The 27,989-nt window shown below is 50.4% G+C and overlaps 1 protein-coding gene across 9 annotated transcripts; it reads right to left on the bottom strand.

Annotated features, from left to right (window-relative positions):
* Nucleotides 1-199: 199 nt before the first annotated feature.
* Nucleotides 200-23,328, bottom strand: Alg6 (ALG6 alpha-1,3-glucosyltransferase). 9 transcript variants are annotated; one of them, XM_021255612.2, is made up of 16 exons: nt 23,195-23,328; nt 21,564-21,776; nt 17,467-17,551; nt 15,333-15,422; nt 14,320-14,408; nt 12,755-12,837; nt 11,784-11,848; nt 8,703-8,888; nt 8,062-8,197; nt 6,544-6,629; nt 5,837-5,921; nt 3,463-3,533; nt 2,473-2,595; nt 1,823-1,891; nt 1,493-1,697; nt 200-1,237 (listed from the first exon to the last, which is right to left on the bottom strand). In XM_021255612.2, the coding sequence occupies exons 2-16, from the start codon at nt 21,643-21,645 to the stop codon at nt 1,040-1,042; spliced, it is 1,653 nt and encodes a 550-aa protein (XP_021111271.1). In that variant the 5' UTR covers nt 21,646-21,776; nt 23,195-23,328; the 3' UTR covers nt 200-1,039. The 9 variants fall into 9 exon arrangements, 8 of the variants coding, with proteins under 8 accessions (XP_021111271.1, XP_087068961.1, XP_012926460.1 ...); XM_087212835.1 differs by having other exon boundaries at nt 23,201-23,310; XM_013071006.3 differs by lacking the exon at nt 2,473-2,595.
* Between the last annotated feature and the right edge of the window lie 4,661 nt (nt 23,329-27,989).

Below are 27,989 nucleotides of genomic sequence, written 5' to 3'. Positions count from 1 at the left end.
TCGTTCCCGTCCCGCTGCGAGGCTCCTCGCCCAGGCCTGCCCGCGGGCTCCGCCCCTTCCCATCCTGGTCCCGGCCCCAGCAGAGGCCCGAAGGGGCGCCCCTGGGCGGGTGTCAGTGTGGGCCTTCCTCCCCGAGTGCCAGTCCTGCAGCGCTCAGCGCTCCCGCGGCTGCCTTCCAGGGCACAGATTCACACAGGCCGGTGAGCAATGGTTTTATTTCCACCGTGGAGATGAGCACATCCTCCGATGAGAGACACAACGTGGTGATGCCTCAGCGTCCAGATGGACATCCGCCTCCTGGAGGGACAAGCGAGGGCCGCGCGGCTGAGGCAGAGGCCGGCCGCAAGGAGCCCCGCCTGGGGCAGACTCAAAGCTGCTGCAGGCTCAGAACCAAAGCGCGGGTGATTAAAAAGACCTCACTTAGATTTAAGACGGGAAATTCAGGAAATCTCATGTTTTAAATAGATTTAAGTAAATCTGAATCCTTGGAAGTAAAAACCAGTTTAGCCTGTAAATCTGCATACATAATAAGGCATATTCAAATTCAAGCAGTTTATAATGATTTTCACAGATTACTTCCCTGAGCTATAACTTCTAAACAATGAAACACATGTTACTGTCAGGCTGAACTGCAAAGAAAATGAATGTGAACACCAACATTAGTGATTTCCTGAATGTTTTCTTTTTTTGTACCGGGGATCAAACTTGGGACCTTGCGCTTTCGAGGCAGGCAACGGAACCACTGAGCTAGATCCCAGGCTCAGTGATTTTCTTTAAAGAGGGGCTTAATACTTCCAGTAGGTTCAGTATATTTGCAATGTTTTAACAGTCTATTCCCTAAGTAAATACTGGGATTAAGGGCATTCCCCTTTTATTTTTCCACTTGGATAGCTGTTAACATTAATAAAACTACCCTGTGCTCTGGCTCCACACACTTATTCTGTAGGCAGTGATGACGCTTCACTTCCTTTCCGGGAACTGGATCCAGAACGCTAAAGTCACTTGCACATAACAAAAGTTCGCATCTGTTTTGGAAGAGCTAGTTGACTTTCTTCCGGTTTCTTCCACTTTTGGAGTCCCACATGATTATGATGTTAAAGTAGACCAGGAAGAACAGGAAGTTCAAGCAGGAGACGAAGCACACCAACACAGAAAATAAGTCGGGCAGCCGCTGAGGAGGATGCAGGGTGGCAGTGGCGAGCGTCAGAAGGACCATAGCGGCCACCGAGGCGAGGAACTAAGGGGAGAGATGCCACGAGGCAGAGGAGGGAAGGTGAGGAACGGTTCGGTGCGCCCCGCCAGGGGATGTGCAGCGGGGGCCTGCGGTCCACACTGCCCGGCAGCAGGCTCAGGCGCGGGGGCCCAGGGACGCTGCTGGTGCTAGGCCGGCTGCCGTGACCCACGGAGCGGACGCCCCCCGGCCCTGAGCGCGCCGGCAGCCTCGTCCCGTCCGTCCTCGCTCACCACGGCCCGCCCCTCACCCGCCACTCACCAGCCACCAGGTAGCCCGGGGAAGGAGCGCGGCGCCCGGCAGCCGCAGACGCCGCCTCAGGGAGCCGGCGAAGGCCCGCAGCCGCAGCCCCTCCTCGGAAGCCGCCTCGCGCAGCGGGAGGAAGGCCGCGCACGCCGTGCAGAAGGCCGCAGCCGTGAGCAGCGCCGGCAGCAGCAGCCCGTCCTTGCGCAGCAGGGGCAGCAGGCTGTGGGGACGACAGACAGGACACGACAGGGCAGGACAGGACAGGGCAGGGCAGGGCAGGGCAGGGCAGGGCGTGAGGCCGCCGGGCACCGCGCGAGCGCTCGGGCCGCACTGGGCACCACTCACCTGAACGTGGACACGAGGGAAAACCAAGTGGACATAAAGGGGACCTCATTGAGAACTAGGCAGACGGGTCTACGAGGAGAAGGAATGGTTCGCATTACGCTACAGCACGTAACTAGGGAAACCCGCGACCACATCTTATCGTCTCATTTGCAAGGCCAGCTTAGAGGCACAAGCCACGAAGGACTCCACTGGGGATGCTCATATTTCCTTTTCAATACCGGGGGTTGGCCCAGCACCTCACACATGCCAGACAAGCGCTTTACCACGCCCTTTTTACTAAGCTGCCCAGGCTGGTCTCAAACTTCAGAGCCTCCTGCCTCAGCCTCCCAAGTGGCTGGCCACCATGCCTGGCTCTGATTCATTTTTTTGGAATTGTACAAACTAAGTCAAGACATAGAGAAGGTGTCGGCTCTTCACAGAAACTGGAAAACTGCCATTAATGGAACTTTCCTCCTGCCATACAAACGGCCTCAAGAAAAGGATCGGGGGGCTGGGAAACAGAAAGTGCATGCCCAAGAGAGTTGTGTTCACACTGCTGTTTTATGATCCTCCACTTTCGCACTACTGGGCTAAGCTGAAAACTAAAGTTAGGGCCGAGACCATCACAGCGCACCACGCCCCAAGCCAGGGCAGCAGGAGCCCTCACTCACAGCGGAGAGGAGCAGAGGAGGCACAGCAACGGGCGAGGGTCACAGCTCGGACGGGACTGCCTCAGCCCAGCAGGGCCCAAGGAGAAGGCGTGCTGAGCCCCAGTATCCTTGTCCCACCTGCCGCTGACAGAGGGGCCGGGCCAGTGACGAATCTGCCGTGTTTTCTGCCACGTCGATGGCAGTAGCACTGGGCATCGAGCAGCTGAGAGCACTCATCTGTAAGCACTGTCTGGTATTTACATTTTTGTTGTTTGTATGAGACAGAGTCTCGCTGTGAGGTTCAGGCTGGCCTTGAACTCATGGCAATCCTCCTGCCTCAGCCTCCCCAGTGATGGCATTACAGGCGTGCGCCACCACGCTCAGCTAGTATTTACTTTTAACAAAAACTTTCTAATGACAACAGCTGTTCAATAATTTTTGCCACTGTTATTATTATCTTGGTGCTTTTCTAAAAAAAAAAAAAGAAAAAGAAACGCAGGGCCGGGGATTTAGCTCAGTGGTTTTGCCGCCTGCTGCGCCAGCGCAAGGACCTGAGTTTGATCCCCGGTACCAAGAAAAAAAAGAAATGCTCTGCAAGAGTTTGAAAATGACTTTTCCACCTGGCATGTGAGACTGGAGCCCTAGACTGCGGACTGCAGACCCCAGGCTGCAGCGGCCAAGGGCCCTCCGTGCACGGCTCAGGGCCAGTTCACCCTCACCGAGCAAGGCGCCCTGGCCTGTCTCGGTCACCGGAGCGCCTCTGCACAGCAGCCGAGGAGGAAAAGAATGGCACCAAGGAGGCCACACCTGCTTCTCAGCACAGAGAAACCAGGAAGGAAGAGGTCGTCCATGACTTACCGTCTTCTGTTTAAAATATACTGTATAAAGTAAAGTCATAATTGCACGCAAGAAAGGTGTGGCTGTATTTAGGGTTAGATTAATTTTACATAAATTATAAATTTATTTATGAACACAGGACAATGAAGGCACACCCCCAACGTTTATACTTACAGCGCTACTAAGAGAATGGACTTTTCGTGTACTTGGAAGGAAAATAAGAAGAATGACAGCGCACAGCTGACCTTGAAAAGGAAAAGGGGAAATGAGATCAATTTCATGATGAATCTAAAGGAAATTTTACTTTAAAAATAAATTAATAATAATTTTAAAATAAATTAATTTACTTTAGCTTCATTAGAAGTAAAATATAAACACGGTATGTACAGTACTTTAGTCAGATTTTAAAATCGATTTGATTTTTACAGTACTGGAGGTGGAACCCAGGGCCTCTGCACTGAGCTACATTCCCAGCCCTTTTTATTTTTTAATATTGAGGAGGGTCTTGTGAAGCCGCCAAGTTGCCCAGGATGGGCTCGGAATTGAGACTGTCCAGTCTCAGCCTCCCAGTATGGGGGAATACAGGTGCGCACCACCACACATGACTTCAAAATTCTGTCATTAATAAACTTAGCGAATGCCTATCTTCATCCTCCCTTGGCATCTGACAGTTTAAAGTAAAAAGCATGAAGGACAAACATCAAAACCTAAAACTAGCAGAACAAACCTACTGCAGTGCGCTTTAAATGTTCACTTCAGTGAATTCTATTGCATGTTTTATAAACCCATCTGCTATTGGGCGCGTCCATCCTTTTCCAGAAGTCTGCGTTCAGCAGGCGATGTGAGCTCTGTGAGCCACGCTGAGAACCGAGGGCCCTGCATGTCCCCACCGCGGGTCCCCACAGCTCCACCCGCCATGGTGGCGCACGCCTGCCGTGCGCACCCACCGTGTGGACCTGGTCCTGCCCGCCCAGCCCCCGTTCGCAGTTCTGTGCTCTCGGCTGGTCCAGTCCCTGCCTCGAGGACACACTGACTGGACCCAGTCCGGGCCCGTGTCCCTGTGACTGGCTCCTACGTGGTCACTCCCTGCTGGGCTCACATGTTCCGTCACAAGGAAGCTTCTCAGAATCTACAGAGGTGTCCTCACTGGACACAGTGGTCAGGCCTGTAGTCCAAGCTACTCAGGAGGCCGAGGCAGGAGGATCACATGAGCCCAGGAGTTCAGGGCCCCATTCATAAAGACCAGCCCAATAAACAGAGCATAACGGTGTCCTGTTCCTGACCCCATCCCACCAGCTGGCTACCCCGCACTGTTTCTTCACCGTGCCTCCTACTCCACGCATGTTCTTGCTGGCAGATTCAGGGTACCTTCCCTCCCCTGCACTATACAGGAGGCCCCAGTGGGCAGCCGAAGCGCTGCCTGTCACTCCCGCACGTGGGGCTGTCGAGGCGCTGGCACCAAGAGGGCACTCAGCAACGTGTACCTGAATAAAGCAAGTCAAGTCCTCTCGCTGTAAAGACACAGCAGTGCTCAGACTGCATCACCTCCCTCACACATTTATACTGAGAATTCACCAACTGGAGTGAAAGGAAATTCACTGAGATCATCATAATGACAAATGCTTTTAAAGCTCTCATGAGCCAGGTGTGCCACACACTTGTAATTCCAGCACTCGGGAGGCTGAGGCAGGAGGATTGCTGAATTCGAGGCCAGCCTGCGCTACACAGTTCAAGACCAGCCTGAACTACATAGTGAGACCCTGACTCAAAACAAAAACAATAAACTAAAGCTCTGAGAAGTACACAATCAGAATTCAAACCAGTAGCAGACACTAACAAAACTGTTTTAACACAGTGTCTTCTATTAGGAAATGGAGAACAAGAACGTTTTTCTGGCTTCCAGCCCTAAAGCGGTCACCGGGCCCCAGGCACCTCTGACGTGCACCTGCAGTCCGCACTGCTTCCAGAGTCTGCTCTGCCTCGCCAAGCCAAGAGCAGCTGGCCCAGTGTGCTCAGGGACACGGTCATTGGACAGCGTGGTGGCCCAAGGCGCACCCTGGCCACTCCGCTGGCGGGCACGGCAGTTTCCTTCCTTTCCTTCCTTCCGCAGTGCTCCTCTTCCAGTCCCTGCGTGCTGCGCTCATCAGCTAAGCCATCGCGATGCTTCAGTAGCTACTTTAAACGTCACTTTACAGACCAAGGCACAGGGACAAAACCTTTGTACCACAGAAAACAAGCGGGGCGGGGTGGGACCCAGAAGCCTGCTCAGAAAGCCTGCGCTGCATGAACAGCCCTCGCCAGCTCCCGACTGACGGCAGCCGCCTGCCCAGGCCACGCTGGGGCTGCAACCAGATGTCCCCAGCCCCGCACCTGCACACCCACCGCGGGTGTAGGGCCGCACACAGCCTGGGCCGTGCAGCCCCGGCAGGAGCACTCTATAAGGTGGGGCCGCTTCCCAGCCCGAGAACCCTGTCCTGGGCAAGGAAATGTGGGCGATTAGAGATCCGCTGCAGCAAGAGTGAGCCATGGAAAGCGATGAGAAACTTACCAGAGTAAGTCTGAACCCTCTGGGCGAGGGACGGAGTGTTAATTTTACACAGGCGGGAAGCGAGCTCAAAAACGTGAGGCAAAAGCTAGAAAAGGAACAGAAATAGAGTATGTCGTTTGCTTTGTAGACGTATAAATCCAGCTAAAACATTTTTTAAAATGTAAAGATCACATTATCAGTTTGTTTCAAATTAAAATTTTACTTACTTTAAATTTAAGCCCAAATAACATTTAATATATACAATGAAATACACAAACTTTTATACGTGATTCTGAAAAAGTAAAGCATACTACACCGAATACTATGTATTCTATATTTCACGCCAAGCATAGAAAAGCTGCAAAAAGGAGGGAGGTCCATGATCAAACACTCAAAAGGAGGATAGTAAGCCAGGCACAGAGCTCCGGGCCCACGGACGCCCTGGGCTGTCACCTTCTGCCCGCCCTGGCCTGCAGCATGGCCCCTCAGGGTCACCTTCGCCCCCACCTCTCAGAGGCCGCCCAGCACCCAGCCACAGCCCATCCCGCGTAACGCTCACACACGTGTGCGCACACACACCGTACACAGTCGTCTCCACCTTGTCCCGCTTTGCTGGACAACACTGCCAGTCACGACCCCAGGGCAGCAGGAAAGCGAGCTGAGCAGACTCGGAAAGAGAAAACCGTAGCACAGGGCCCCACACTGAGAGCAGCCGCCTGCCCGCTCACCTCATTAGTATCTGGGTGTCACGCGGCAGCAGGTCCTTAATCTTCACAAAGGTGTTGATGCTGCACCAGACATTGGCTACTTTATCCTTAAAAGAGATTTGTTGAAAAAAATACAAAAGAGATTGGTTGGTTTTACATTTTGGTGTAATTGCAAGAAAGGACAGCCCATGAAGCATGCAGCCATGACCTCTCAGTAAGCTTTCAGGACGTGTGAAACGTGCATGACAAAGCAGATGAAGCTGTTTAAGCAATAAGCGCGCCCCCACACTCCTTGAGCATTTTTCTTTTTCTGTGCTGAGTTCATCACCCAGCCATAACCCAGACAGTCCCAGGACATACGAGCATTTTTCAAAGAGCAGTACACTATCCCTAAATACTGAATTTATTCCTTTGGAAATTTTTCTAAGAACCCTTCTATGCCCTGCTTCGTACGGCACATTACATTGGACCTTTCTCATTACATATCTGAAGTTGTTTATTTAGGGTCACCTACTGGGTACCAGCAATGACAAGACCTAATTGCTCATAAATCAAGACGTTTAAAAACCTTAGCAGTTGTGCTAGGATCGTTTTCAAAATTAAATTAGCAACTACAACGCTCCTGCTCGTACAGCCGTTGTCGACACAGCTGCTGCCTCTCGGCTGTGGGGCTGGCACTAAGGCATCAGAGCTGGCAGCTGGCCTGCCCTTCCCCGCCAGGTCCAGGCGGGTGACAGCCAGGTCTGCGTGTGCTCGACGGAACGGAGGGGTCAAGAGGGCTCAGGTGACAGCTCTGCCGCGCCCCTGACGGGCTTGGCCTGGCTTTCTCACTGCTCGTGGAGCTGCTGCAGGGGCCAGGTGACCGACACGGGAAGACACTGCCCTGGCAGGTCTCATGCTGGTCACTGAGACACGCTACAGACATGTATACATGCAAGTCAGAAAGAGATGGGCCCTTTAAATTCTCTTTGAAAAGAAATGTTATTCAAAGGCAAACGGTCTACAAATATGTTGTCTCTAACTTTATTAAAAGGCCTTTTTGTTTCAGAAAAATGGTTTCTTTAATTTAATTACTAAATCTAAATGATCAAATTATCCATGTAATAAAAGTTTAACGAGTGATTAAACTAGCATTAAGTGAAATGAAGGGTTCTCATTAAACACCACTGTGGCTGAGGGTTATATATCTGGAACAGCGTGATGAGATCGCTCTATAGCAAACACGAGGATCAGTTTAACAAATACATTCCTAAGACTGGGGCCGGGGATTTAGCTCAGTGGTTCCGCTGCCTGCCTTGCAAGCACACCCAAGTTCGAGCCTCGGTACCAAAAAAAAAAAAAGTACTTCCACTTTCCTAAGACTGAAGCGAGAATCTACACCAAAAAACGACAGTGCTGCCAGCCGTTCCCTGGCAGACAGACTCGGCGTGGGGCTGGGAGCGGCAGGCGCTGGGGCGCAGTGGCCGGTCCCTGTCTCCCTCCGCGAGGACGGCCAGCTGAGGGAAGGCCCACGACAGTGACAAGGACGGCTCCACATGCCTCGAATAACCCCCGGTCCACCGGGAAGAGGCGTCTCAGGACCTGCAGAGTCTGCTCCCTCCCGGAGAGGAACGGCAGCCAGCAGAGGGTGAAGGAAGCAGCCACGGTGCCCGCGAGCTTCACCAGCAGGCCCAGCCTGGAAGGGAAGGGAGTGCACCGTGAGTCAGGAGGCTGGCGCCCCGCACAACCACCGGAGGAGGCTCGGGACGGGGACAGCGAGCACACAGCCCACAGCCGAGGCGGGGTCAGCCCAAAGGAGCTGGGCTTTCGCTCTCCCTCTGCGGGAAGACAAGACGGCCTTCGCCGCCCCACCTCCATCTCACTTAACGGCCTTTTCTGCAGGGTTAGGGCGACGGGGCGGGGAGAGAAGCACTACAGGGCAAGGCCTCCTACTGCGGACGTGATGGGGACCCCAGGGCAGCGCCCTGAGCAGCAGTCCGCCTTCCTGCCAGGCAGCAGCAGGTCGGCACGGCAGACTGCTCTGGTCAGGAGGATTTAAGGCGCAGAACGTGACTTCCTCGCTTTCTTCCCATTCACTCATGGCCAACACATTTCTAAGAAACCACCAAAGGCAAAGGGAAAAACAAGTTTGCCAAATACATGCTTTGAGGTAAATTTTGAATTGTTGAAAGGTCACTCACCCCTTTCCTTTGAGGCCTTTTTGAAAACACTTGCCAAGTAAAAAGCAAAAGAATGGCAAGGAGTGGTAAAGCTCCATCTGTTTGTAATTTAGAGCTAAACAAAAGGCCAGTGACCCTAGCAGGTCCCAGTCACAAGACACTCCAAGGACACCCCACAGGGCAAAGCCGAGACTCACGGAGTTATATATGTGTCGGTGTTAAGGAAGCCATCTCAGTAATGCAGAAAAGTACACTTCAGAGTAATACACACACAGTGAAAGCACTCCTAGGCAAGTACAACCGAATCCACGGACCCCTCCAACAGAGCACGTCTGCAGTGAAACAGCACCCGATATCCTGAGGGCTAAACCAGCTCTGGTTAAAACAGAGCTTTGTCTCTGTCAGACTACTTCTCGGTTTACGATAACAGAGACCAAAACCTGGAGAAATGCAACAGTGCTCCAACAGTAAGGTGAAAAGACTCACTGCAGACACCACAGTTCCTTTACAATGTGAATCAAGAAAATAAAGGATCAAAAGAAAAACAGGAGGAAGGAACAACTAATTAGAGCTTGAAAACATGCTTAAGGAAATGAAATTTAATAGACATGTTAAAGGTAAAGATGGTAACTTCTAAATCATAAAAGACAAAGAGACATTGAGGTGGAGGTTAAAGAGCTAACATTCATCCAATAAGCTCAAGAAAAAAATGGGAAAATTAGCAAAGACATAGGAGAATCTTACAGAACTGCCAAAACATGAGACCACGCTAAGTGGATCCAACGTCCAAAACAACCGTGAAGAACACATTCACTTGAGCAAAGAAACCGCCGGAGTAGGTAAGGGCCCAAAAAGGTCAACAACAATAACAGCAGCAGCAGTAGTGTGAGTAGCAGTCAGTCCCGCTACAAAGCAAGCAGCAAGAAAGAAAGAAGGCCAAAGGAAAGGATAGAAGCCGTGTGGACGGGAAGCCTGGGGCCTCTCACACCACTGCCTGTGATAATGCTGACTGACACACCATCCCTAATGACAGGAAGTGACCCAAAACTAGGCCTGGTACATACTACAATCAACAGCTCCAACCATCACAAATACACGTGCATGAAGAGGTATTTGTAAGAATATTCAGTCTCAGCCAGGGGATTTAGCTCAGTGGCACTGTGCCTGTCTCGCAAGCACAAGGTCCTGAGTTCAATCCCCAGTACCAAAAAAAAAAAAAAGAATATTCAATCCCACCTCCTCAGGAGGCTGAGGCAGCAGGATCCCAAGTTTGAGGCCAGCCAGTAAAACTCAGGAAGCCCCTTCTCAAAACTAAAATAATGAGGACATAGCTCAGTGGCAGACTGGCATACCTATACCTTGGGTCTAATCCCTAGTACCACCAAAAAAAACTGTCCAAACACTGGACATAACCCAGATGCCGCTAACAGAATTATGTCTATCTGTGCAATGAAATTCTGTAAGGAATGAAAGAGAACAAACTACAGCTATACTCAACTACATAACTCTCACAAAATGGAAAGCCCACAACGCCCAACACAGAAAAATACCTGTTGTGCTGTCATTTTTGTATAGGTGGGGACCTATAGGAGTACTGGCAGTTTGCTGTGGCTTAGGCCTAAATTTCCACCAGCACCCCATGTGTTCAGAGGTGGGGCTTCTGGAAGATGATTGATCATGGGGTGGTTTTTGTGGGGTTTTTTGGTACCACGGATAGAACTCGAGACCTTACACTTGCGAGGCAGGCCGCGGAACCACTGAGCTAAATCCTCAGTCCCGATCATGGGGTCTTATAGCTGACTTCAGAGGTGGGGCCTGGTCACTAGAGGTGGATCGCTGGGGGTGTGGCCTGGAAGAATACATCTCCCTCCTCGGCTCCTCCCACCCTGCTCTCCACCAGGCCTTCCTGCCTTGGGGCCCTGGACCATGCACTGAACCCACCACAACTGTGAGCCAAGCACCTCTCCTTTAGGCTGTGGGTGTTGGGTACTGTGTCTCAGCGATGGGAAAGCAACCGAGCCGAGGTTAGAATGTGAGAAAGGAGGAAAGAGGTGCACAACAGTAGTTTTTCAGATTCTGGCAGTGTTCTGTTTCTTGGCACAGAGTTTGCCAATTCACTGATCCACACATTAATGTTCTCATAGTTTTCTGTATGGATGTCTTATCTCAAAGTAGCTATGGTTTTAAAAACCTGGCAAGTAACACTGTTCTTTTTTGGGGGGCACTGGGGATCGAACTTGGGACCTTGCACTTGTGAGGCAGGCGGTGGCACCACTGAGCTAAATCCCTGGCCCGACGTTGTTCTTGATTTCAATGTATTAGATAGACATGATCCTACAAATAATATCCGCCCCCCCAAAAAGTCCCCTAACTTAGGAAAAATGAACAAGGTAAATATATGTGGTAAAAACCATCACAGATTTGAGAATCTTTTGCAAATTCTTTTTAAAGATACATAGAGTACTTTTAAATTTTATTATAACCAAAAGAGATTGGCACCAAAAGGAAGAGCTGTTAATTAACCAGTCATGTTGCTGTGTATTTTTTTTTTCTTTTAAGAGAGATGGACAGAGATTGTAACCTTTACTACCTCAGAAGACAAGCTGGATAAACATGTAGATTTTTATTAACTTACCCTCTAAAACTTATTTATCTCAATGTTCCTTATTGTATCATAAAATGCAGAAAAGCCACACAGACTTATTTAGTTTTAGTTTCCTAAAGCTTCAAGCTACTCCTGTTAGAGAAACGCTGTTTCATGTCTTAAACACTCTAAGACTGTTGTCCTTTTCTTCAGTGTCAAACACAAATAACAGAAGACATGCCACACCTCTGTACGATCAGGACCGTGTGACCACACTCGGCATTCTTTTCCAACTCCCAAAGAGCTCACTAGTTGCCTGTTCCCAAGCCAAGCAGAGGGGGACAAAGGAACTCCGCTGTTAGGAAACTGTGCTCTCCTCATCACAAGCCTGGAGAGCAGGCTCTTTCCCAACATGGGGAACACAACAGCTCAACCGAGCAAGCACCTCGCAAGCGCGATGTGACCACTGACGACACACACTGGCCTGGAATTCAGGCTACGCAGCCAGTAAAGGATACTGAAAATGACCATGGTCGATAAGAATAAGGCCTGGGTACAGCAGGATGCAGAGCGCATTGGCAACCTGTAAAAAAAGACACTGTGAAGAGAAGCCGCCACCACCCAGGAGGATGTGGTCAGGTGAACACAGTGGCAAAGACCCTGCCTCCCAGGGATGCGAGGCCTTTTGTCCACGTGGCCCATGTTTAGCACACTGTAGACAATCAAGTCTGCATGGAGGTAGCACAGGGCACTTCAGCCAAAGGGAAAATCACTGAAGAGCATTTCTCAGAAGTACTTTCAGATAAACAAATCAGAGAAATGAACCTATCTACAGTGGTCCAGGAATATTTGATAACTGCGATTAAGAGAGGATAAAAGCAACTTTTCAAAATGCTTTTCAGCTCAGTGATCCTCAAAAACCAGCCCAAAATTCAGATTTACCAGTTAAATAATAAATGCAGCATGGTGTGCAATTCACCAGTATGTAATTTCTAAAATAATTAGTGTAGGCCGGGGATTTAACTCAGTGGTTCCGCTGCCTGCCTTGTAAGCACAAGGTCCTGAGTTCAATCCCCGGTACCAAAAACAAAACAAATAAATAAAGTAAAATAAATAAATAAAATAATTAGTGTAGAATAAGTTGATGTTTTCTAAATGAAAACTGACAGAAGATATAATGCTCCTCATTATTCTGTCTATTCCCTAATCCTGACTTCCTTAAGGTACATCAGTACTACACGGATTTAAAAGAAACACTACAAGCTGGGTGAGGTGGCACAGGCCTGTCATCCCAGCTCTCTGGGAGGCTGAGGCAGGGGGACTGCAAGTTCGGGCCCAGCCTGGACAACTCAGCAAGACTCTGTCTCGAAGTTTTGAAAAAGGGCTGGGGATGCAGCTCAGCATGAAGACCCCAGGTTCAACAGCCAGTACTGCAAACAAACAGATGGACAGTTATGGGGAGGAAATGTCTGACTGCTTTAAAGCTCACCTTCTTCTTAGTTGAGACTTCTTTTAAACAGCAGCAGTACACAACCACTGCAGGAATGTAAACCACCACATCAGCAACTAAAACTGAAAAGACAAGCAAATACCTTTGAGCATGCCCACATCAGGATCCACAGCAGCCGGAGCTCCTGTCTTCCTCCAACCTGACTGGGGCTCCACGGGGCCCCTCTGCTGTCAGCATGCCTCACCTCAGGCACTCACTGACAGGGCTCTCTCCTCAAGCCCCTCTAACACACTGCACATGCATCACAGACCCCTGCTCGTATGCAGCGTCTCTCTCTGTCCTGACTTGGGCTTAAAAATGAGAAGACAGGGCTGGGGATTTAGCTCAGTGGTTCCACCGCCTGTCTTGCAACCACAGGGACCCGAGTTCGATCCCCGGTACCAAAAAGGAAAAAAAAGAGAACACAGCCAGGCACAGTGGTGCACGCTTGTAACCTCAGGGCTGAGGCAGGAGGACCGAGCTCAGCCAGGGCAACTTGGTGACTCGGTGAGACCATGTCTAAAAAGCAGGAAAGATCTGGGCTCTGTCTCTAGACGCCTGAGATCTCCCTGAAAGCGAGGGAACTGTCAGAGCTGCAGAACCACAGGTGGGAGACAAGACGGGCCAGAGACGTCTCTCTCGTGGGGACGCCGGCAAGCCCACCAGCTGGTGCTGATACCTCAGTCACGGAGAGCATGTTTAAAACTCTGGGCTCGCGGGCTCCTGCTCCTCACCCAGTGACGCTGCTGGTGGAGTCCGTCGCTGCAGCAAGCACGCAAGGCACAACCGCGGCTACTGAGAGGACAGCGGCAGGGACTGCTCGGGGAGCCTCGGCTCACAGGGGCTGCCCTCACATGAGCTGCGAGCCTCAGCTTCCAACAAGGGTAAAAACAATGTTTCTCCTTTGCGTGTGCAAGGAATGAAGGGAGAGCATAAGCACAAGGACCCAGAATTATTTTCTCCTCTTTTTAAGCACATATTTGGCCTTGTAACACATGTTCGTTCCTACATATGTGTGTGTGCACTTATACATTTTTCCCTCTTTGGTGATACTGGGGATTGAACTTGGGCCTCTGCATGAGCTGCATCCCCACCCCTTTTTTATTTGAGACAGGGTCTCACTAAGCTGCTAAGTTGCCCGGGCTGGGCTGGAACGTATGGCCCTCGTGCCTCAGCTTCCCAGAGCGCTGGGATCACAGATGTGCACCACCACACCTGATGTACTTACACAATTTCAAACTCATTAAGAATAATAATGAAACCGGGCACCGTGGCACCTGGCTGTAACCCCAGCTACTTGGGAGGCCGATGCAGGAGGATCACAGGATTGAGGTTTGGGCAACTTAGCAAGATCCTGGGTTAAAACAAAAAATTTTAAAAGGCAGGGTGTAGCTCAGTGGCCGAGCACTTGCCTGGCATGCACGAGATCCTGTGTTCAATCCCCAGCACAACAAAAAGTTAAAGAAGGCAGAGAGGGAAAAAAGACTGAACAAGAATAGTACTTTTTATCTGCTTGTCGAAAATGTTCAAAAACTCAAACCTGAGCCTTCCTCCCACGCTCTTACCTGTTGCGCGCATGAAGAGCTTGTGCGCCTGACTCTCGTGGCCCCGAGACGTGTGCAGGGCGACCCAGGCGGGGTTGATGCGCTCTGCCCTGACAACCAAAGCACAAATGCTCGCTTAGCCACCACGCTTCAGCAGGAGGCACCGCAGAGGACAGGCCCTCAAAATAAAGCGTCCTGGGTGTCTAACTCCAGGGTGACGAGCCTCGGGTCCAAGCCGCTGTGGACACCCCTCAACACACACCAAAAAAAAAGAGAGAAAAACTAAAATGATAAAACAAGGAAAATGAGTTCAAGAGATACTACTGTGAAGAAGTCCCTCAAATTTTTGCTGACAAAAGTCTCCAGCCTGAGACGAAATACTGGAATACAGGGATTTGCATGAAAATAGAACCTCATCTTCCATAACATATTCTTCAGCTGGAAGAGGAACTCCGATGCAGTCCAATCTCAAGTCAGAAGTGAAACACCACAGCAGTTCCAGGGTCTAACCTGATACCAGAGTGAGCACCATTCGGACCTCTACTTTCACCTGCTCTGGGTCATCCCAGGAAAAAGCTCGATAACCCCTATCAGACTCGTTCTCCGTGTCTGTGTACAATTGGTAACATTTCCGCACCAAAACGAAGCAATGGTTTTGCATTTCTTTTCTTAAAGCTTAAATTTTTTATTTTAATGTAGTATAGGTAGGTATTAATAAAGAAAATATAAAAACCACTCTTCTATGAAAAAATAAAACAAAATTTCATGTCCTCCAGAGAAGTTATATAAAAGCTCAAACTGATAGTTACTGTTCTTAAAACCCACTAAGATAGGGCTGGGGATTTAGCTCAGTGGCGCCACGCCTACCCAGCAAGTGCAAGGTCCTGAGTTAAATCCCCGGTACCCAAAAAACCCACTTGTGATAAACAAAGCGACAGTAGCTACACGAGTCTCCACACCGCAGTACAGCGAGGAACACTCTTTTGCATCTGCCCAGGCGTGAACTCTCAGTTACCAAGAGAAGCCAGACTCACACGTAGGCGCACAGCAGGCTGTGGTACGCCGTGAGCGGCGGGTAGTCCAGCCCCCAGTACTGCAGATCGTTATCGCTGCTGTTGAAATACCTGCAAAGGGAGAGAGCACGCCGTTCACCAGTATTCGGGGCACAGAATAACGTGGCACCTCACAGCATTTAAATTAACTAAAGTTAAGCGTAGTACTTTCAGCAATGGCTAATAACTAGGCCGTGACAGCAGACACAAGCCAGGACTCCCCCAGAAACAGGCCCGCCGTCACCCACAGCTAACACAGCAAGAAGCATGCGACAAAAAAGACAGTGTGCATCTGATAATCTACAAAAGTAGAGAAGCGACTTTTTTTAAAAAACCATAATGTAACAAAGAAATCAACTTCAAAGAACACATGAAGATTTGGTTTACAGAAAGAAATAGCTCATGAATCAGTTTCTATGTTTTTGGTTTTGGTTGCTGTGTTGTTCTGGGGACTGAAACCAGGGCCTTCACACAAAGCTATGTCCACAGCTCTTTATTTCTTATTTTGAGACAGGGTCTCACTAGGTTGCCAAGTTGCCCCGGCTGGGCTTGAACTGTGATCCTCCTGCCTCGGCCTCCCAGGGTGCTGGGATTACAGACATGCACCACCACACTGGCTTGGACAGGTAGGTTCTGAGTAAGACTGTTTCAACCAACATGTAATGACAGCCTCCTCCGTGCAAGTTTCTGTGAATGAAAGAAGAAAATTAGGCCTGATGTTCCTAAACTGCTAGGCTCCTCCAGTTAGCTCAACTGCAAAGGGACAACATGCAACTACTGTGACACAGAGGATGACTCTGTTATATACCCCGCCACCGTCACTCATGAGCCTGTCACATGGGCCCTGACTCCCCAGTGTCACCAGGCCTTGCTTGGGGTTTAACAAAGTGACCACGGAGCAGGCAGAGCACGGCTGTACCCTTGGCCATTCAGGGGGCTGGTGCAGGAGGATCCAAGTTCAAGCCCAGCCTGGGCAACTTAGTGAGACCTACCTCAAGATAAAAAAGACAAAAGGGCTGGGGATAGTCACCTGGCACACTCCAGATTCGGGCCCCAGTACCATAAAAAAATTAAGTCAGCATTCAACACAATCCTGTTAAGTAATTCATCATTCACACCCAGGAAGCTGGCTCTTCTTATCGGTCCTTGAGATGTGGGTGTGTGCAGAAGCGATGGGCATAGCAAGCGGAAGGCATGCAGCCAGCCAGGGGCAACGGGGACAAGGACACAGCCGGCCTCCTGACAGCGTGCGTCTGGGAGCCACAGCAGCCAGGGCCACTGCCCAGGGCCCGCCGCCCCAGGCTCAGCCACACATCCCGGGCAAGCACGAGGTCAGACCTAAGGGACGCGAGACTGCGTGACGTGGGCCACAGTTGGCCCTAAGTGGCTGGGCACAGACTGCTGCGCTGGGGTCCAAGGTCACATTCACACACAAAGCCTGATCTGGCTTTCTGCATTAGAAAGCAAATGCCAGTTTCATTTACTTAACCTTGTGATTCCCTGGAGATGAGAAAGAGGCACTGATGGTAAGAAAGCACAAGCATGAAACCACACACGCTGAGGACGAAGCTCTGACAGGAGTGAGGGAAAACTATGATCCTCTTCAGAGCTTCTGGATTAATGTGTTTTTTGCAGTAGATTAAAAATTCAGAACCAGGCTTGGTGGCGCACACCTGTGATCCTAGCACTCAGGAGGCTGAGGTAGGAGGATCTTCAGTAGGGCACCAGGCTGGTCTAAGCAGCAGGACCCTGTGTCAACTGCACCCCAAGTTCCATGGTGCTCTCTGAGCTCTGGAAACAGAAGGTCCCACAGATGCTGCCCCCCGAGCCTCCGTGCCGCACAGCGGAAGCTGGGGAGGCCAGGTCGGTGCTGCCCCAGGTGCCCAGTGCAGGGCAGTGCTCCACTGGCCTGACAGCACGGGCGTCTTCCCGTGCCCTTCCCAGCTCCACAAGGGCACTTGCAGCCCAGCTACTGCACGCTGGAGCACACAGTACCCAGGGTAACAGAGGGGAGGCGTCCGGGTGAGGACGCTCAGCGTTAAAAGGCAGGGCCCTTCAGAGAACGAGACAGTAACTGGCCGTGATAAACAACAAAATCCAGTCACATCTGCCGTACCATTGTCTCACTGGCAAGTTCACAGTGACTTCCTGCCAGTGTCTCTGAGCTTCGTAATCCCCGAACAGCGGCGGTTTCCCGGCACCTGCGGCGAGAAGAGAGCACACAGGCAGGAGGTTAGGGCGCCCGGGTCAGGCTGAGCCTCCCGAGGGGCCTGATCACAGGCAGCCGCCCACGAGGGGCCAGGAGCTGCGATCTCCCCCCGCCAGCTCCCACACCTCAGAAGCAGGGAGCTCGGGAAGGAGAAGCCACCGTGAGGCAGGCGGGATATGCTCCCGTCCTGGGAACAGCTGTCAGCCAAGCTGTCTGTCCCAGGAGGGCCAGGAAACAGGGCGACCCCTGGGGCATTTCCTCGGGGGCTTTTACAGACCAAATGCCGTCAAGAACAGCACCCAGACAAGACTGGCTTCGCTTTCAGAGGAGTTAATGGAAACTCAGTTTGCGGCTCGGCTTTAAATTCGGGACTGTAGGAAAGGACAATGAGCCTCCCTGCCCAGCCCTGGCCACTGCCACAGCGCCGCGAGCGCCGGGCGGTTCCGTGTCTGTGCGGCTGACCCCCACCCGAGGCGCTGTCACCAGCGCTCTTCCCAGCGCATGTACCCTGACGGGAGCAGGGACCGCCCGCTCTCCACCAGCCGGGACTGCGGACCCCCGAGAGCCCGGAGAGGCTCGGCGGTCCAGGTTGTTAAATCAGCAAACCGAGTGGAAGCCACATGCAGGGAAACGCGCTCCCGGCTGCACTGAATCGCCCGGGTGCCCAGCTCGGGGCTCACGGGGCGGGGCTCTGCTCTAAGGCGGGGCCACAGCAGCTCCTCAGGCCACACAGCCCTCCCCAGCCGGAGCGGCTTCCCAGGCGGGAGTCGAGCGCCCTCGGGCGGCAGCAAGCCACTTAGAGCCTCCCGGCTCCACACCAGAGGCTGTGCGCCCGACTTTGCACTCACCGTGCGCGCCGGAATTTGTAACGAGACTGCGCTCACTCGGGCTGGTTCTCGGCCCAAACACCCTGCAGGTGCTGCTGGCTCACCCTGCCCTAAGCACCGCCTGGAGTCCGGGGTGGGGGCGGCCGGGCGTGGAGGGCCTGCTTCCAGCCCAAATCCTCCAGAACTGACGCTAACTACTTACTAACTTCTAACACTTGTCCTTGCAGTACCACAACTGTCCTACTTCCTAACCGCTGCCCCAAAGAGAACTGCAGCTCCTAAGATGGAGTTAGTCTAGAGTTCAAAGGAAGCACCCTGCCGGGCATGCAGGATGTTAAATAGCCGCTTAACTAGCTCGCTGTGGTGGCACGTGCCTGGAATTCCGGCCTCGGCTGAGGCAGGACGGTAGCCTAGAGTTCAAGTCCAGCCTGGGCTGCATAGTGAGACTGTCTCCAAATAAAAACAGAAACAGCACCCATGTTTATAGCGACACAGTTTGTAATAGCTAAATCTTGGAAACAACCCAAATGTCCATCAAGCGATGAGCGGATAAAGATGTGGTTTTTCTATATAATGAAGTACTACTCAGCCATAAAGAAGGATAAACTTGAGACATTCATAGCTAAATGGATGCATCTTGAAGTGACTCTTTAAGTGAAATAAATTGGACACACGTGTAAATATCCCATTGTCTCTCTGACACAAGAAAGTGAAAATGTAAATAGGGACCAACATGTATAACAGACAATGTAAAGCAAGAAAAAAGTCATTCAATAGGAAGGGGAACTAGAGATGGGGGAGGGGGAAATGAAGGAAGAAAGAAAAAAATGAGAAAAGAAGAAAAACATGGAAATGGGTCTTTAGTAAATAAGGAAAGCAAAGAGGGGATGAAGGGAGGTGAGGGGAATGGGGTTAAAAAGGAATCAAGACATATCATGTATGGCCAGGGATTTAGCTCAGGGGTTCCACGCCTGCCTCATAAGTGCAAGATCACGAGTTCGATCCCCAGTACAAAAAAAAAAGACATATCATGTAAAGATACAAATTCCCTATGACGCATGTGATCATTATGTAAATCTAAACCGTACCAATAAAATTAAAAATGGAAAAAAATAAAATTTTTTTTAAAATGAAAAAATCAAAAACATTAACTCCGACACAAGGAAAATAACCTGCAATATTTTTTTAAAGAGAAAGAATTCCCCAGTGAGTTAACTGTATTTTCCATGTGTATCTACATGACTGCGCATGTCTGTATGTCTGTGTATGTGTACATGTGGGTGGGTGTGTATGTTTCTATTCCATAAATAAACCACTGAATGTGGCTTTTTCAGGGGAAGGAAGGCGCTGATTTTTATTTTTTGTGTGTTTGGTTTTGGTTTTGGACCACTGGGATAGTAAAAGTCAGAGAGGATCTGAAGTAATTTCCTACACCTCAAAAAATCCAACTATCCAGATTTCTGAAATTGCGCTGGGCGTGTGGTCAACACGGAAGAACTTATTACCAATCCCTAACAAATAGAAGAATGGGTAATGACTCTCTTAGGGCTGGGAAACAAGTTTTTATCCAGAGTCTGACCTACTTCAATAAATTCAGCTGACACTGGCTATGAAATTAGTACGTAAGTTTTTAAAACTGCAAAAGTGCCCTTAAAGCAACCAGAAAGGCAGCCCAACGGTGCCTGGGGGAGCTGCTCTCAGAAGAGCAAAGAGGACTCCTCCAGCTCGCCATTAATCCCAAGCTCATTCACACGCTGTGTGTAACAGGGCCCAAGCTCAGTCTCCATCCACCTCCATCCACCTCGGGGACAAGTGCTTTCTTTCCTAACAACACACATTCCACATTGCTTTTGCACTGAAATTGTAAACATTTACAAGAAGAAAACTTGGCTAAAATTTTCCATAATAAAATCTCGCTTTTCTATGTGCCTGGTGAGAACTTATAAATAAATCCTCACAAACAGCAACAGCTGAAAGAAATTAAGGCATAATCGGCTGGGGATTTAGCTCAGGGATTCCTCTGCCTGCCTCACAAGTGCAAGGACTCAAGTTCAATCCCCGGTACCAAAAAAAAAAAAAAAAAAAATGTCATAATTTAACAATGATTTGATATCTCACAAAAACTGATTCTCTGACTTTCTCCTCCTATTCACCCAATACAACTAATTATTAAAATAGAATGGCCTCGGGCAGGGGATTTAGCTCAGTGGTTTCACCACCTGCTGCATAAGGGCAAGGACCTCAGTTCAATCCCTGGTACCCAAAAAATAAATAAATAAATAAAATGGCCTTCGTCAGTTCAAGCATTCTTCTGACATCTAGAGATATTGGTAACAATTCAGATCAAGCATAGAGGAATTACGGATCTCTGTAAGAAATTATAAACAACACTAAAATCAGAATCTGTCTACTCCCCATAGATTGTTTAAAAGCAACAACCAAAATGTAGTCGATAGTTCAGATCTGTGAAGACTGAGTTACACACCAGCTCTAATACATCTGGCTGCAGACACTCTCGCTGTCCTGACTCTCGCACCAGGCCAGGTGGGATCAAAGCCACCCCGTCCAGCCCCAGGCCGCCCCGAGAGCCCAGGCTCTGGCCCGGGCATGTCCTGCAGCGGTCACTTCCTCTCAACCTACAGATAACGCCCTCCACCCTACACACACACGCGCAAGCATGCCTGCAACTACACTTCCACCTCCAGCTGTGAGCTTACTGCTCTTCAGTGTCTAAGACACAACCTCAGCCTGCCAGATTCCAGTTAGAGTACATTTGTTTTCTCCTACCACAAAGTACACTTTCTTTAATTAACTGTTTAAACATATTTTTTTCTTTTTCTAATGTATTTTCTTGACCACAAAAATAAAGCCTGAAATTCCTTTCTCAGTCAGAAAACTGTTACCCAAAAAACAAAAGAAACAGAAAACACCAATTCAAAGGAATATTTACCTACTTTTGGGGGCTTGTGTGTGTGTGTGTGTGGTACTGGGAATCGAACCCAGGGCCTCACGCTTGCCAGACACTTGTTTGTTTGTTTGAGATGGAGCCTCTCTGTGTTCCAGGCAGGCTGGCCTCACGCTCGCAGCAATCCTTCGGCCGCAGTCTCCTGGTCCTGGATTACAGGTGTGCACCAACCCCAGCATTTTACCTGCTTTTGAAGCAGTGAAACTCAGTACCTGAGTAGGAATGGAGAGAGACAGCCCACCGAACCGTTAGTGCCATCAGGACCACCAGCGCCAGCCAGTGCCATTTCTCCATAGCTCTTCGGTTGCGCTGCAGAAGTCTCTACCACGCAGCTGTCCTTATTTTCTTGATCAGAGAAGTGTATCTTGTCTCCAGAATTAGGAGTTGGAGAGATTCTACGTGATGCTTTTGCTGTGAAGAAGAACCTGGAGGAAGGGATACCAGGGTTTAGCGGAGCAGAAACCTCAACAGCAAATCCAGGGAGCCCAGGAAAAGGTGGAGAATGCGGGTGCGTCTAATTAGGAACTGTACTTCAGCCGGAGGCCATGGCGAACACCTGTAATTTCAGCACTCTAGAAGGCTGAGGCAGGAGGGTCTCAAGTTTGAGCCCTGCTGGTGCAACTCAGTGAAACCTTGTCTAAAAAGAAAAAAGGCCCGAGGATGTTGCTAAGTGTGAAGGCCCTGGCTTTAATCCCCAGCACGCAAAAAAAGTAGCTCTCCCTATAAAATGTGACCCAGTATGCCCAAAGACAGTAAAGGTTTGTCCTCACAAGTATTTCCGAGAAGAAAAAAAACAACGGAGGCAAGGAGACAGCGCAGCAAATAAGGCTTTGCAAAAGTCACCCAGAGCCCAAATTTTAGGAAAACACAAAGAGTAAAAGCCAACTGTTCACTTCCTTATGTGTTCTTTTTCCTTTCTTTCCTTAGAAGGGGTTTAAAAATAAGTAGCAAGATCAGGCATGGTGGTGCACACCTGTAATCCCAGCACTGGGGAGGCCAAGGCAGGAGAATTGCTGTGAGTTGAGGACAGCCTGGATGATATACCACGCCTCTCAGAAAGGACCTCCCAGGGGATCCCTTTTCATCACCATCCCGTCTTAGTTCCCACAGATCACCTCTTCCCTGATTTCTACTTTTAGGCAGTGATGGGGCTCAAACTCAGCCTCCTGCATGCTTTTTTTTTTTTTGAGACAGGGTCTCCCTGTGTAGTCCAGGCTGGCCTCTAACTCAGTGATCCTCCTGCCTCGCCCTCCCTACTGCTGGGATTTCAGGTGTTCACCACCACGCGGGCTCCAGGGAGGCTGTTTCTTGCCTTGAGTGGTGGCTAAGAGATGCCTTTTCAGTGTGATAACCCAACAAGTGACAACCCGCGGTTCTGTTCTCAACGTGTCACATTGCAATTTAAACGGAACAGGAGTCTGGAGTGGGCGCGGCGATGCACGGTGCACGCCTGGAACCAGCGCTCTGGGAGGCTGAGGCAGGAGGATGCAGAGTTCGAGGCCAGCCTGGGAACTTAGCCCTGTCTCAAAATCCAGCAAGGCCCGGGTGCGGCCGTGTCGCGCACTGGGAAGCGCGTGACTCAGCGACACAGTGACGGCCTCGGCCTCAGTCCGCTCCCGGGCAGGACCCGCGTTCCCCGCCTCCTCCTCCCCGGCCTGGGCGCCTACGCGCCGTAGCCGCTTCCGCTCTCATCCTGAGGCAGGGTCGCCGGCCGGACCGGGTCCCCGCAGCCTCCACGCGGGACACGGGTGTCGGCCGCGGGGCCGCTCAGGTCACAGAGGAGCCCGCGCCCGCCTGGCCCCGTCCCACAGGTCCGCGCCGCCCGGCCCGGCCCGGCCCTTACCGCCGCCGCCGCCGCCGCCGCCTCCGCCGCCGGGATCCGCATGTACAGCGGCCCACCGCGCCTGCGCACTGGCCCCCGCGGAGGAGCCCCCGCGGAGGGGCGCCCACGCGCCTGGGCCTCAGCGAACGCGCGCGCCGCCTTGGCAACCCGGCGCGGGAGCGAGCCCGTCGGGCGTGAGGGGCGGGGCAGTGGGCGGGCCCGGCGGAAAGCCCTGTGCTCGGGTGCCCAGGCTGGCGGCCAAGCCAGGTACGCTGCGTGGCCGGCACCTTCCTGTCAGGGCGGGTCCTGGCCCTCTCAGCTCGGCCTGTACTCCGCGGCCAGCTCGCCCTCGTCTCGGGCCCCTTCCCAAGGCCCGGGAGGCCCGAGAGAGCTCTGGCTCCGTGGACGAACTCTCCAGGCCCGGGCTCAGTCAGGCGTGAGGGGCTCCGGGCTGGGCGCCGTCCGCTTTCCTGCTGCCCGACGCCATCCCGACCCACAGCTCCAGGGAGGCTGAAGACGCACGTCTGAAGAGCTCGGTCCACAACCGGGCACCGCGGCGGGGGGAGGGGGGGCCAGGAGCTGAGCAGGGAGCAGCGACCCCGAGGAGACACCTGAGACTGCCAGACACAGCCACCAGTGTGCCCCACCCACCCCCCACGCCGACCCAAGGCCACTAGCCTGGAGACCCCTGCAGTCAGGTCTCGGCACCCTCCCCAGCCCAGGCGCAGGCCTGAGAAATAAAACCGGGACACAGAACCAGGAGACAGAAAGCGGGGCGCCGGGACAGCCAGTGCTGGTGCAACCAAGAGAAGCCCGGCGGACCCAGACACTGACTTACTGGCAATCAATTGGGGTAAAGGCGAGCTATGTGCGGTTTCTATGGAAATTCAGGTAAACAAGGCTCATGAAGGACAAGACAAAGCATTCTCGGATTAGGAACAGAATAGACATAATCTGTAATTGTAATTAGAACACTGTCCTTCTAGTCTGAAGGTTTTAGTTGTGGGAACGGAATTTGGGTGCAAGTTACTCTGACCTCTGCACGTAGGCTTCAGCCAGACTCATTCCTGTAAACAAGCCAATTGTGGCCGGGAATTTAGCTCAGTGGTTCTGCCGCCTGCCTCCCAAGCACAAGGTCCCAAGTTCGATCCCTGGTACCAAAAAAAAAAAAAGACAGTGAATAAACAAGCCAATTCTGGGGTTAGCTCCTCACAGCCTGCTTTGGGCATAATCAATATTAAGGTCCTCTGCACCACTGGAGTTGCTGCTTGCCCTGAGGGCCAAACTGGGTGGATTCCAGAACTAGAATCCTAGTTTATTATGTTTCAGTGACTGTCTGCCTGGAAAAATGGACAAAGATGGCCAAATCCCAGCCCTCAAGGAATTGAAGAAGGAGTGTCAGGTTATTGGTGTACCCACGAAGCTCCACGGAAGTTAGGAGAAGACTGGGCTTGAGGTAATCCAAAGACTCAGAAAAAGCCTGAAGGCCTTTAGCAGGGAATCAGTGTTAGAGGAAATATAAAGTAGTGATGATAGATCCCACAAACAAGACTGAGATGGTCATGGTGGAACTGGAAAGGAGGGATCAAGGCAAGAAGGAAAATGCACAAGTCTTGTTAACAGAGTAAATACAGTGGACTCTTGAGTTATGACTGGCCTGACATACAACTTGGCTTACAACTGGAATTTTAGTTTTTACTTACGAACAAAGTCTTCAATTATGACCTAAATGGCAGCCACTTGTGCTTCCAGATGGCCTCAGATACAGATTTAACCCTTAAAAGAGTTCTGGAAGAAACATGACAACATCCTTTCCTATATGGGGTTAATTGAGAAATCCTGGGCCAGTGTCTCTCTAAGGACACTGACTTCTGCCTGTACATAGGACAGAGACTTTGAAGGCTGTGTAGAGGAGCCTGAGCCTTCAACTGACCAGCCTGAATTACAACCAGCCCTTGGGAACAGACTGAGTTCATAAGTCGGGCCAGGGATTTAGCTCAGTGGTTTCACCACCTGCTTCGCAAGCACAAGGACCCGAGTTCTATCCCCGGTACCAAAAAAAAAAAAACAAGACTCGTAAGTCAAGGGCCCACTCTATGCAGAAGTACAACAAGGGAGAGGGAAGAACTACGGATGGCTTCTGGGGCTTCAGGTGTGAGTTAGAAGAGCTGACAGATCTTGGGAAGCCTGGAGAGGATTTAACCGGCTCAGAGGGAGAGATAGTGCATTGTGTTCTGCTCATGATGATATCAAGGCAGCACATAGTGATACTCAGGTGCTAGTTATAACCCAGAGCCCAGGAAGAAAGCTGGGACCGGAAGTGAAAGCTTCCCATCTGCTGAAGAATGGGAGGAGGGAGTGTAGAAAGAAAATAGACAACTGTACTTGAATAAACACTTGTCTAAGGCCAACAGGAGGAGGGTGAGCCGGTGAACTAGATACATTTTTTTCTTTTTATTTTGAAACAGGGTCTAAGTTGCCCAGGCTGATCTTGAGCTTGCAATCTTCCTGCCTCAGCCTCCCAATATTAAGTGGTTAGAAACATAGGGAGTAACCCCCTACATTACAGGATTATATATACGACACATCTCATAAACAACAGTCATGTTGGCAGAACAAGTCATGTCTTACTGATCTAAAGGTCTGTCACTTGTAAGGAGCAGCACCACCATTTTGTGTAACACAAAGAACAAACATCAAAATGCTATTATTGAAACTAGTAATGACTGCAAACCACATAATTCACAATTATGTGACAAATATATATCTTAAACTGATGAAAGAGTATTAGTCTCTGCTTCTGATGTCACAGCCTGAATGGCTTCTAACCCAGTACTGTAGTTAGTGCAAACTAGGTGATCACAATACATTCACTGAATAAATCATTTAAGGGACCTCAAAGTCTATAATTCATAGCTGGACTGCTCACCAGTGTCACTTGTGTTCTACTCCTTTCCCTGACTTCCCAGAAGATGGCAGAGCAGTGAGCAGCAGAGAAAGATCCTCTCTGAGATTTGGTGTCATGAAACTGGAATATAGCTTAGTGAGGAGGAGAAAAAGGAGGGAAGAGGGATGCAAGAAGGATCTGAAGCGAGAATTAAAGCCCATGGGGAGAGCAAAGAGAGAGTCTTCAATGAAGGTGCTTTCTCCCTGAGCCTGGACTCACTGTGTGGGAAGGGCAGCTTGAACCTGCAGACACACAATGACTACTAGCAACCCCAGAGGCCTCTGTGGAGAAATACACCAGTGGAATGGAGCAGTGGATGCAGCAGACCACAGTGGCTGATGAATTATTCAGGTTCAGATGTCCCTCAGGAGAGGGTGACTATCCGGTAGCCATCTAGGAGAGGAGCCACTGAGCGCAGAACTCAGAACAGCTGCAGGCAGGCTCCATCTAGTGGTTCTTCCCTGTGTTGGGGTGAGGGTGCCAAATTCAAGTGGGCAGGAGGTCAGGGAGCTGAGTTCAAGCTGGCAAGCGGCACATGGACTGTTACAGGCTCAACAAATCTGGTTCCAGCCTCATAGCCAGAAACCAGCCTGAGCTTCAGTGGAACCAAAGGTGCGGTTTGCTGGGATTATCCACTACCTGCTGGGATTAATCAACTCACATCTGGACTCTGTCCATGTTGTCTACCAGTGACAGAGACATGCCTTAAATTGGACATTCTTTTCTTATTTTCTTTTTTTTTCTCTATTCTGGTTTTTGGGTTTTCTTGTTTTTATGTGAATGCAGACACATAAAAACTATTCTAGTTTTTGTTGTTGTTCTGTTCTTATTTTTATTTCTTCCTTCTCTTTCCTTCCTCTCTTCTAAACGAGTTTCCCAAAGTTTGCATGATCTTCCTTTGTCTTCCAGCCTTATTTCTAATCTCTTCCTCTTCTTCTATTTTTCTGTTCCCCCCAAAACTCCCTACCTCTTGTAAATCTTCTCCCTTAAGGGTAAAATCACCATATTGAGGGCTTATTTACTGCATACAATTTTCTGGTTTGGTTCAGATTTTGTTATATAACCACAAATCTAGTTCATACAGTTGAAGGTAGCAAATTAACAGTCACCACAGTTTCTCATTTTTCTAGGCTGTGTTTGATGCTATTATTATTGCTGATTGTACTACTTTAGCCAAGGTGGCATAACTGTGCTAAGCAGTTATTCCTGGTATACCAAGATGAGATTGCCTAAAGGTCTTAAAAAATACTATAGGCCTGCTGGGCATGGTGGTGCACGCCTGTAATCCCAGCACTCAGAAGGCAGAGGCAGGAGGATCGCCACGAGTTCCAGGCCAGCCTGGGCTACAAAGTGAGTTCAGGGCCAGCCTGAACACAAAGGGAGACCGTGTCTCAAAAATAAAATAAAAATTAAAAAATACTATAGGCCAGTGCCAATGAACCAGGGGCTGGCCCAAGTAGGCAGCAACTTATCCCCAGTAAGTTGAAGTGGTAGAATCTTGCAATAGACTCAAAACCCAAAAGCCACTTACACCAGGAAGACACCTCTGAGAAGTAGTCATTTCCCAAGTGTTCTAAGTTCTAGCAATAAAGCTACTTGCCATAAGCAATTTATAAACATCAATCCAGGCACTAAACCTGCATGTCCAGTGCTTATAAATAACACAGTCAATGTATTTTGATGGAACCAGCGGGGTGTGGTGGCTCACACCTGTGATCCCAGTTACTCAGCAGGCTGAGGCAAGAGCATCACAAGTTCAAGGCCAGCCTGGGCAGCCTAGCAAGATCTTGTCTCAAAAAGGAGTTAGGAACCAGGCACCATGGCACATGCCTATAATCCCAGCTCTTTGAGAGGCTGAAGCAGGAGGAT

Source organism: Heterocephalus glaber, unplaced genomic scaffold (assembly GCF_053883595.1).
Source record: "Heterocephalus glaber isolate CG9 unplaced genomic scaffold, H.glaber_assembly_v1.0 deba00001442, whole genome shotgun sequence".
Taxonomy (NCBI): Eukaryota; Metazoa; Chordata; class Mammalia; order Rodentia; family Bathyergidae; genus Heterocephalus; species Heterocephalus glaber.
This window is presented reverse-complemented; position numbering and strand designations above follow the sequence as displayed.

What these genes read in the sequence shown, in the direction of transcription:
- Alg6 (XM_021255611.2), bottom strand. Translation starts at nt 21,530, where the DNA reads ATGCTGGGGTTGGTGCACACCTGTAATCCAGGACCAGGAGACTGCGGC. An exon ending in GCTCTTCATGCGCGCAACAG is followed by an intron (nt 12,838 to 14,319) that starts GTAAGAGCGTGG and finishes TTGTCTTTTCAG; the next exon opens with TTTTAGTTGCTGATGTGGTG. An exon ending in TGGACCGGGGGTTATTCGAG is followed by an intron (nt 6,630 to 8,061) that starts GCATGTGGAGCC and finishes ATCTCTTTTAAG; the next exon opens with GATAAAGTAGCCAATGTCTG.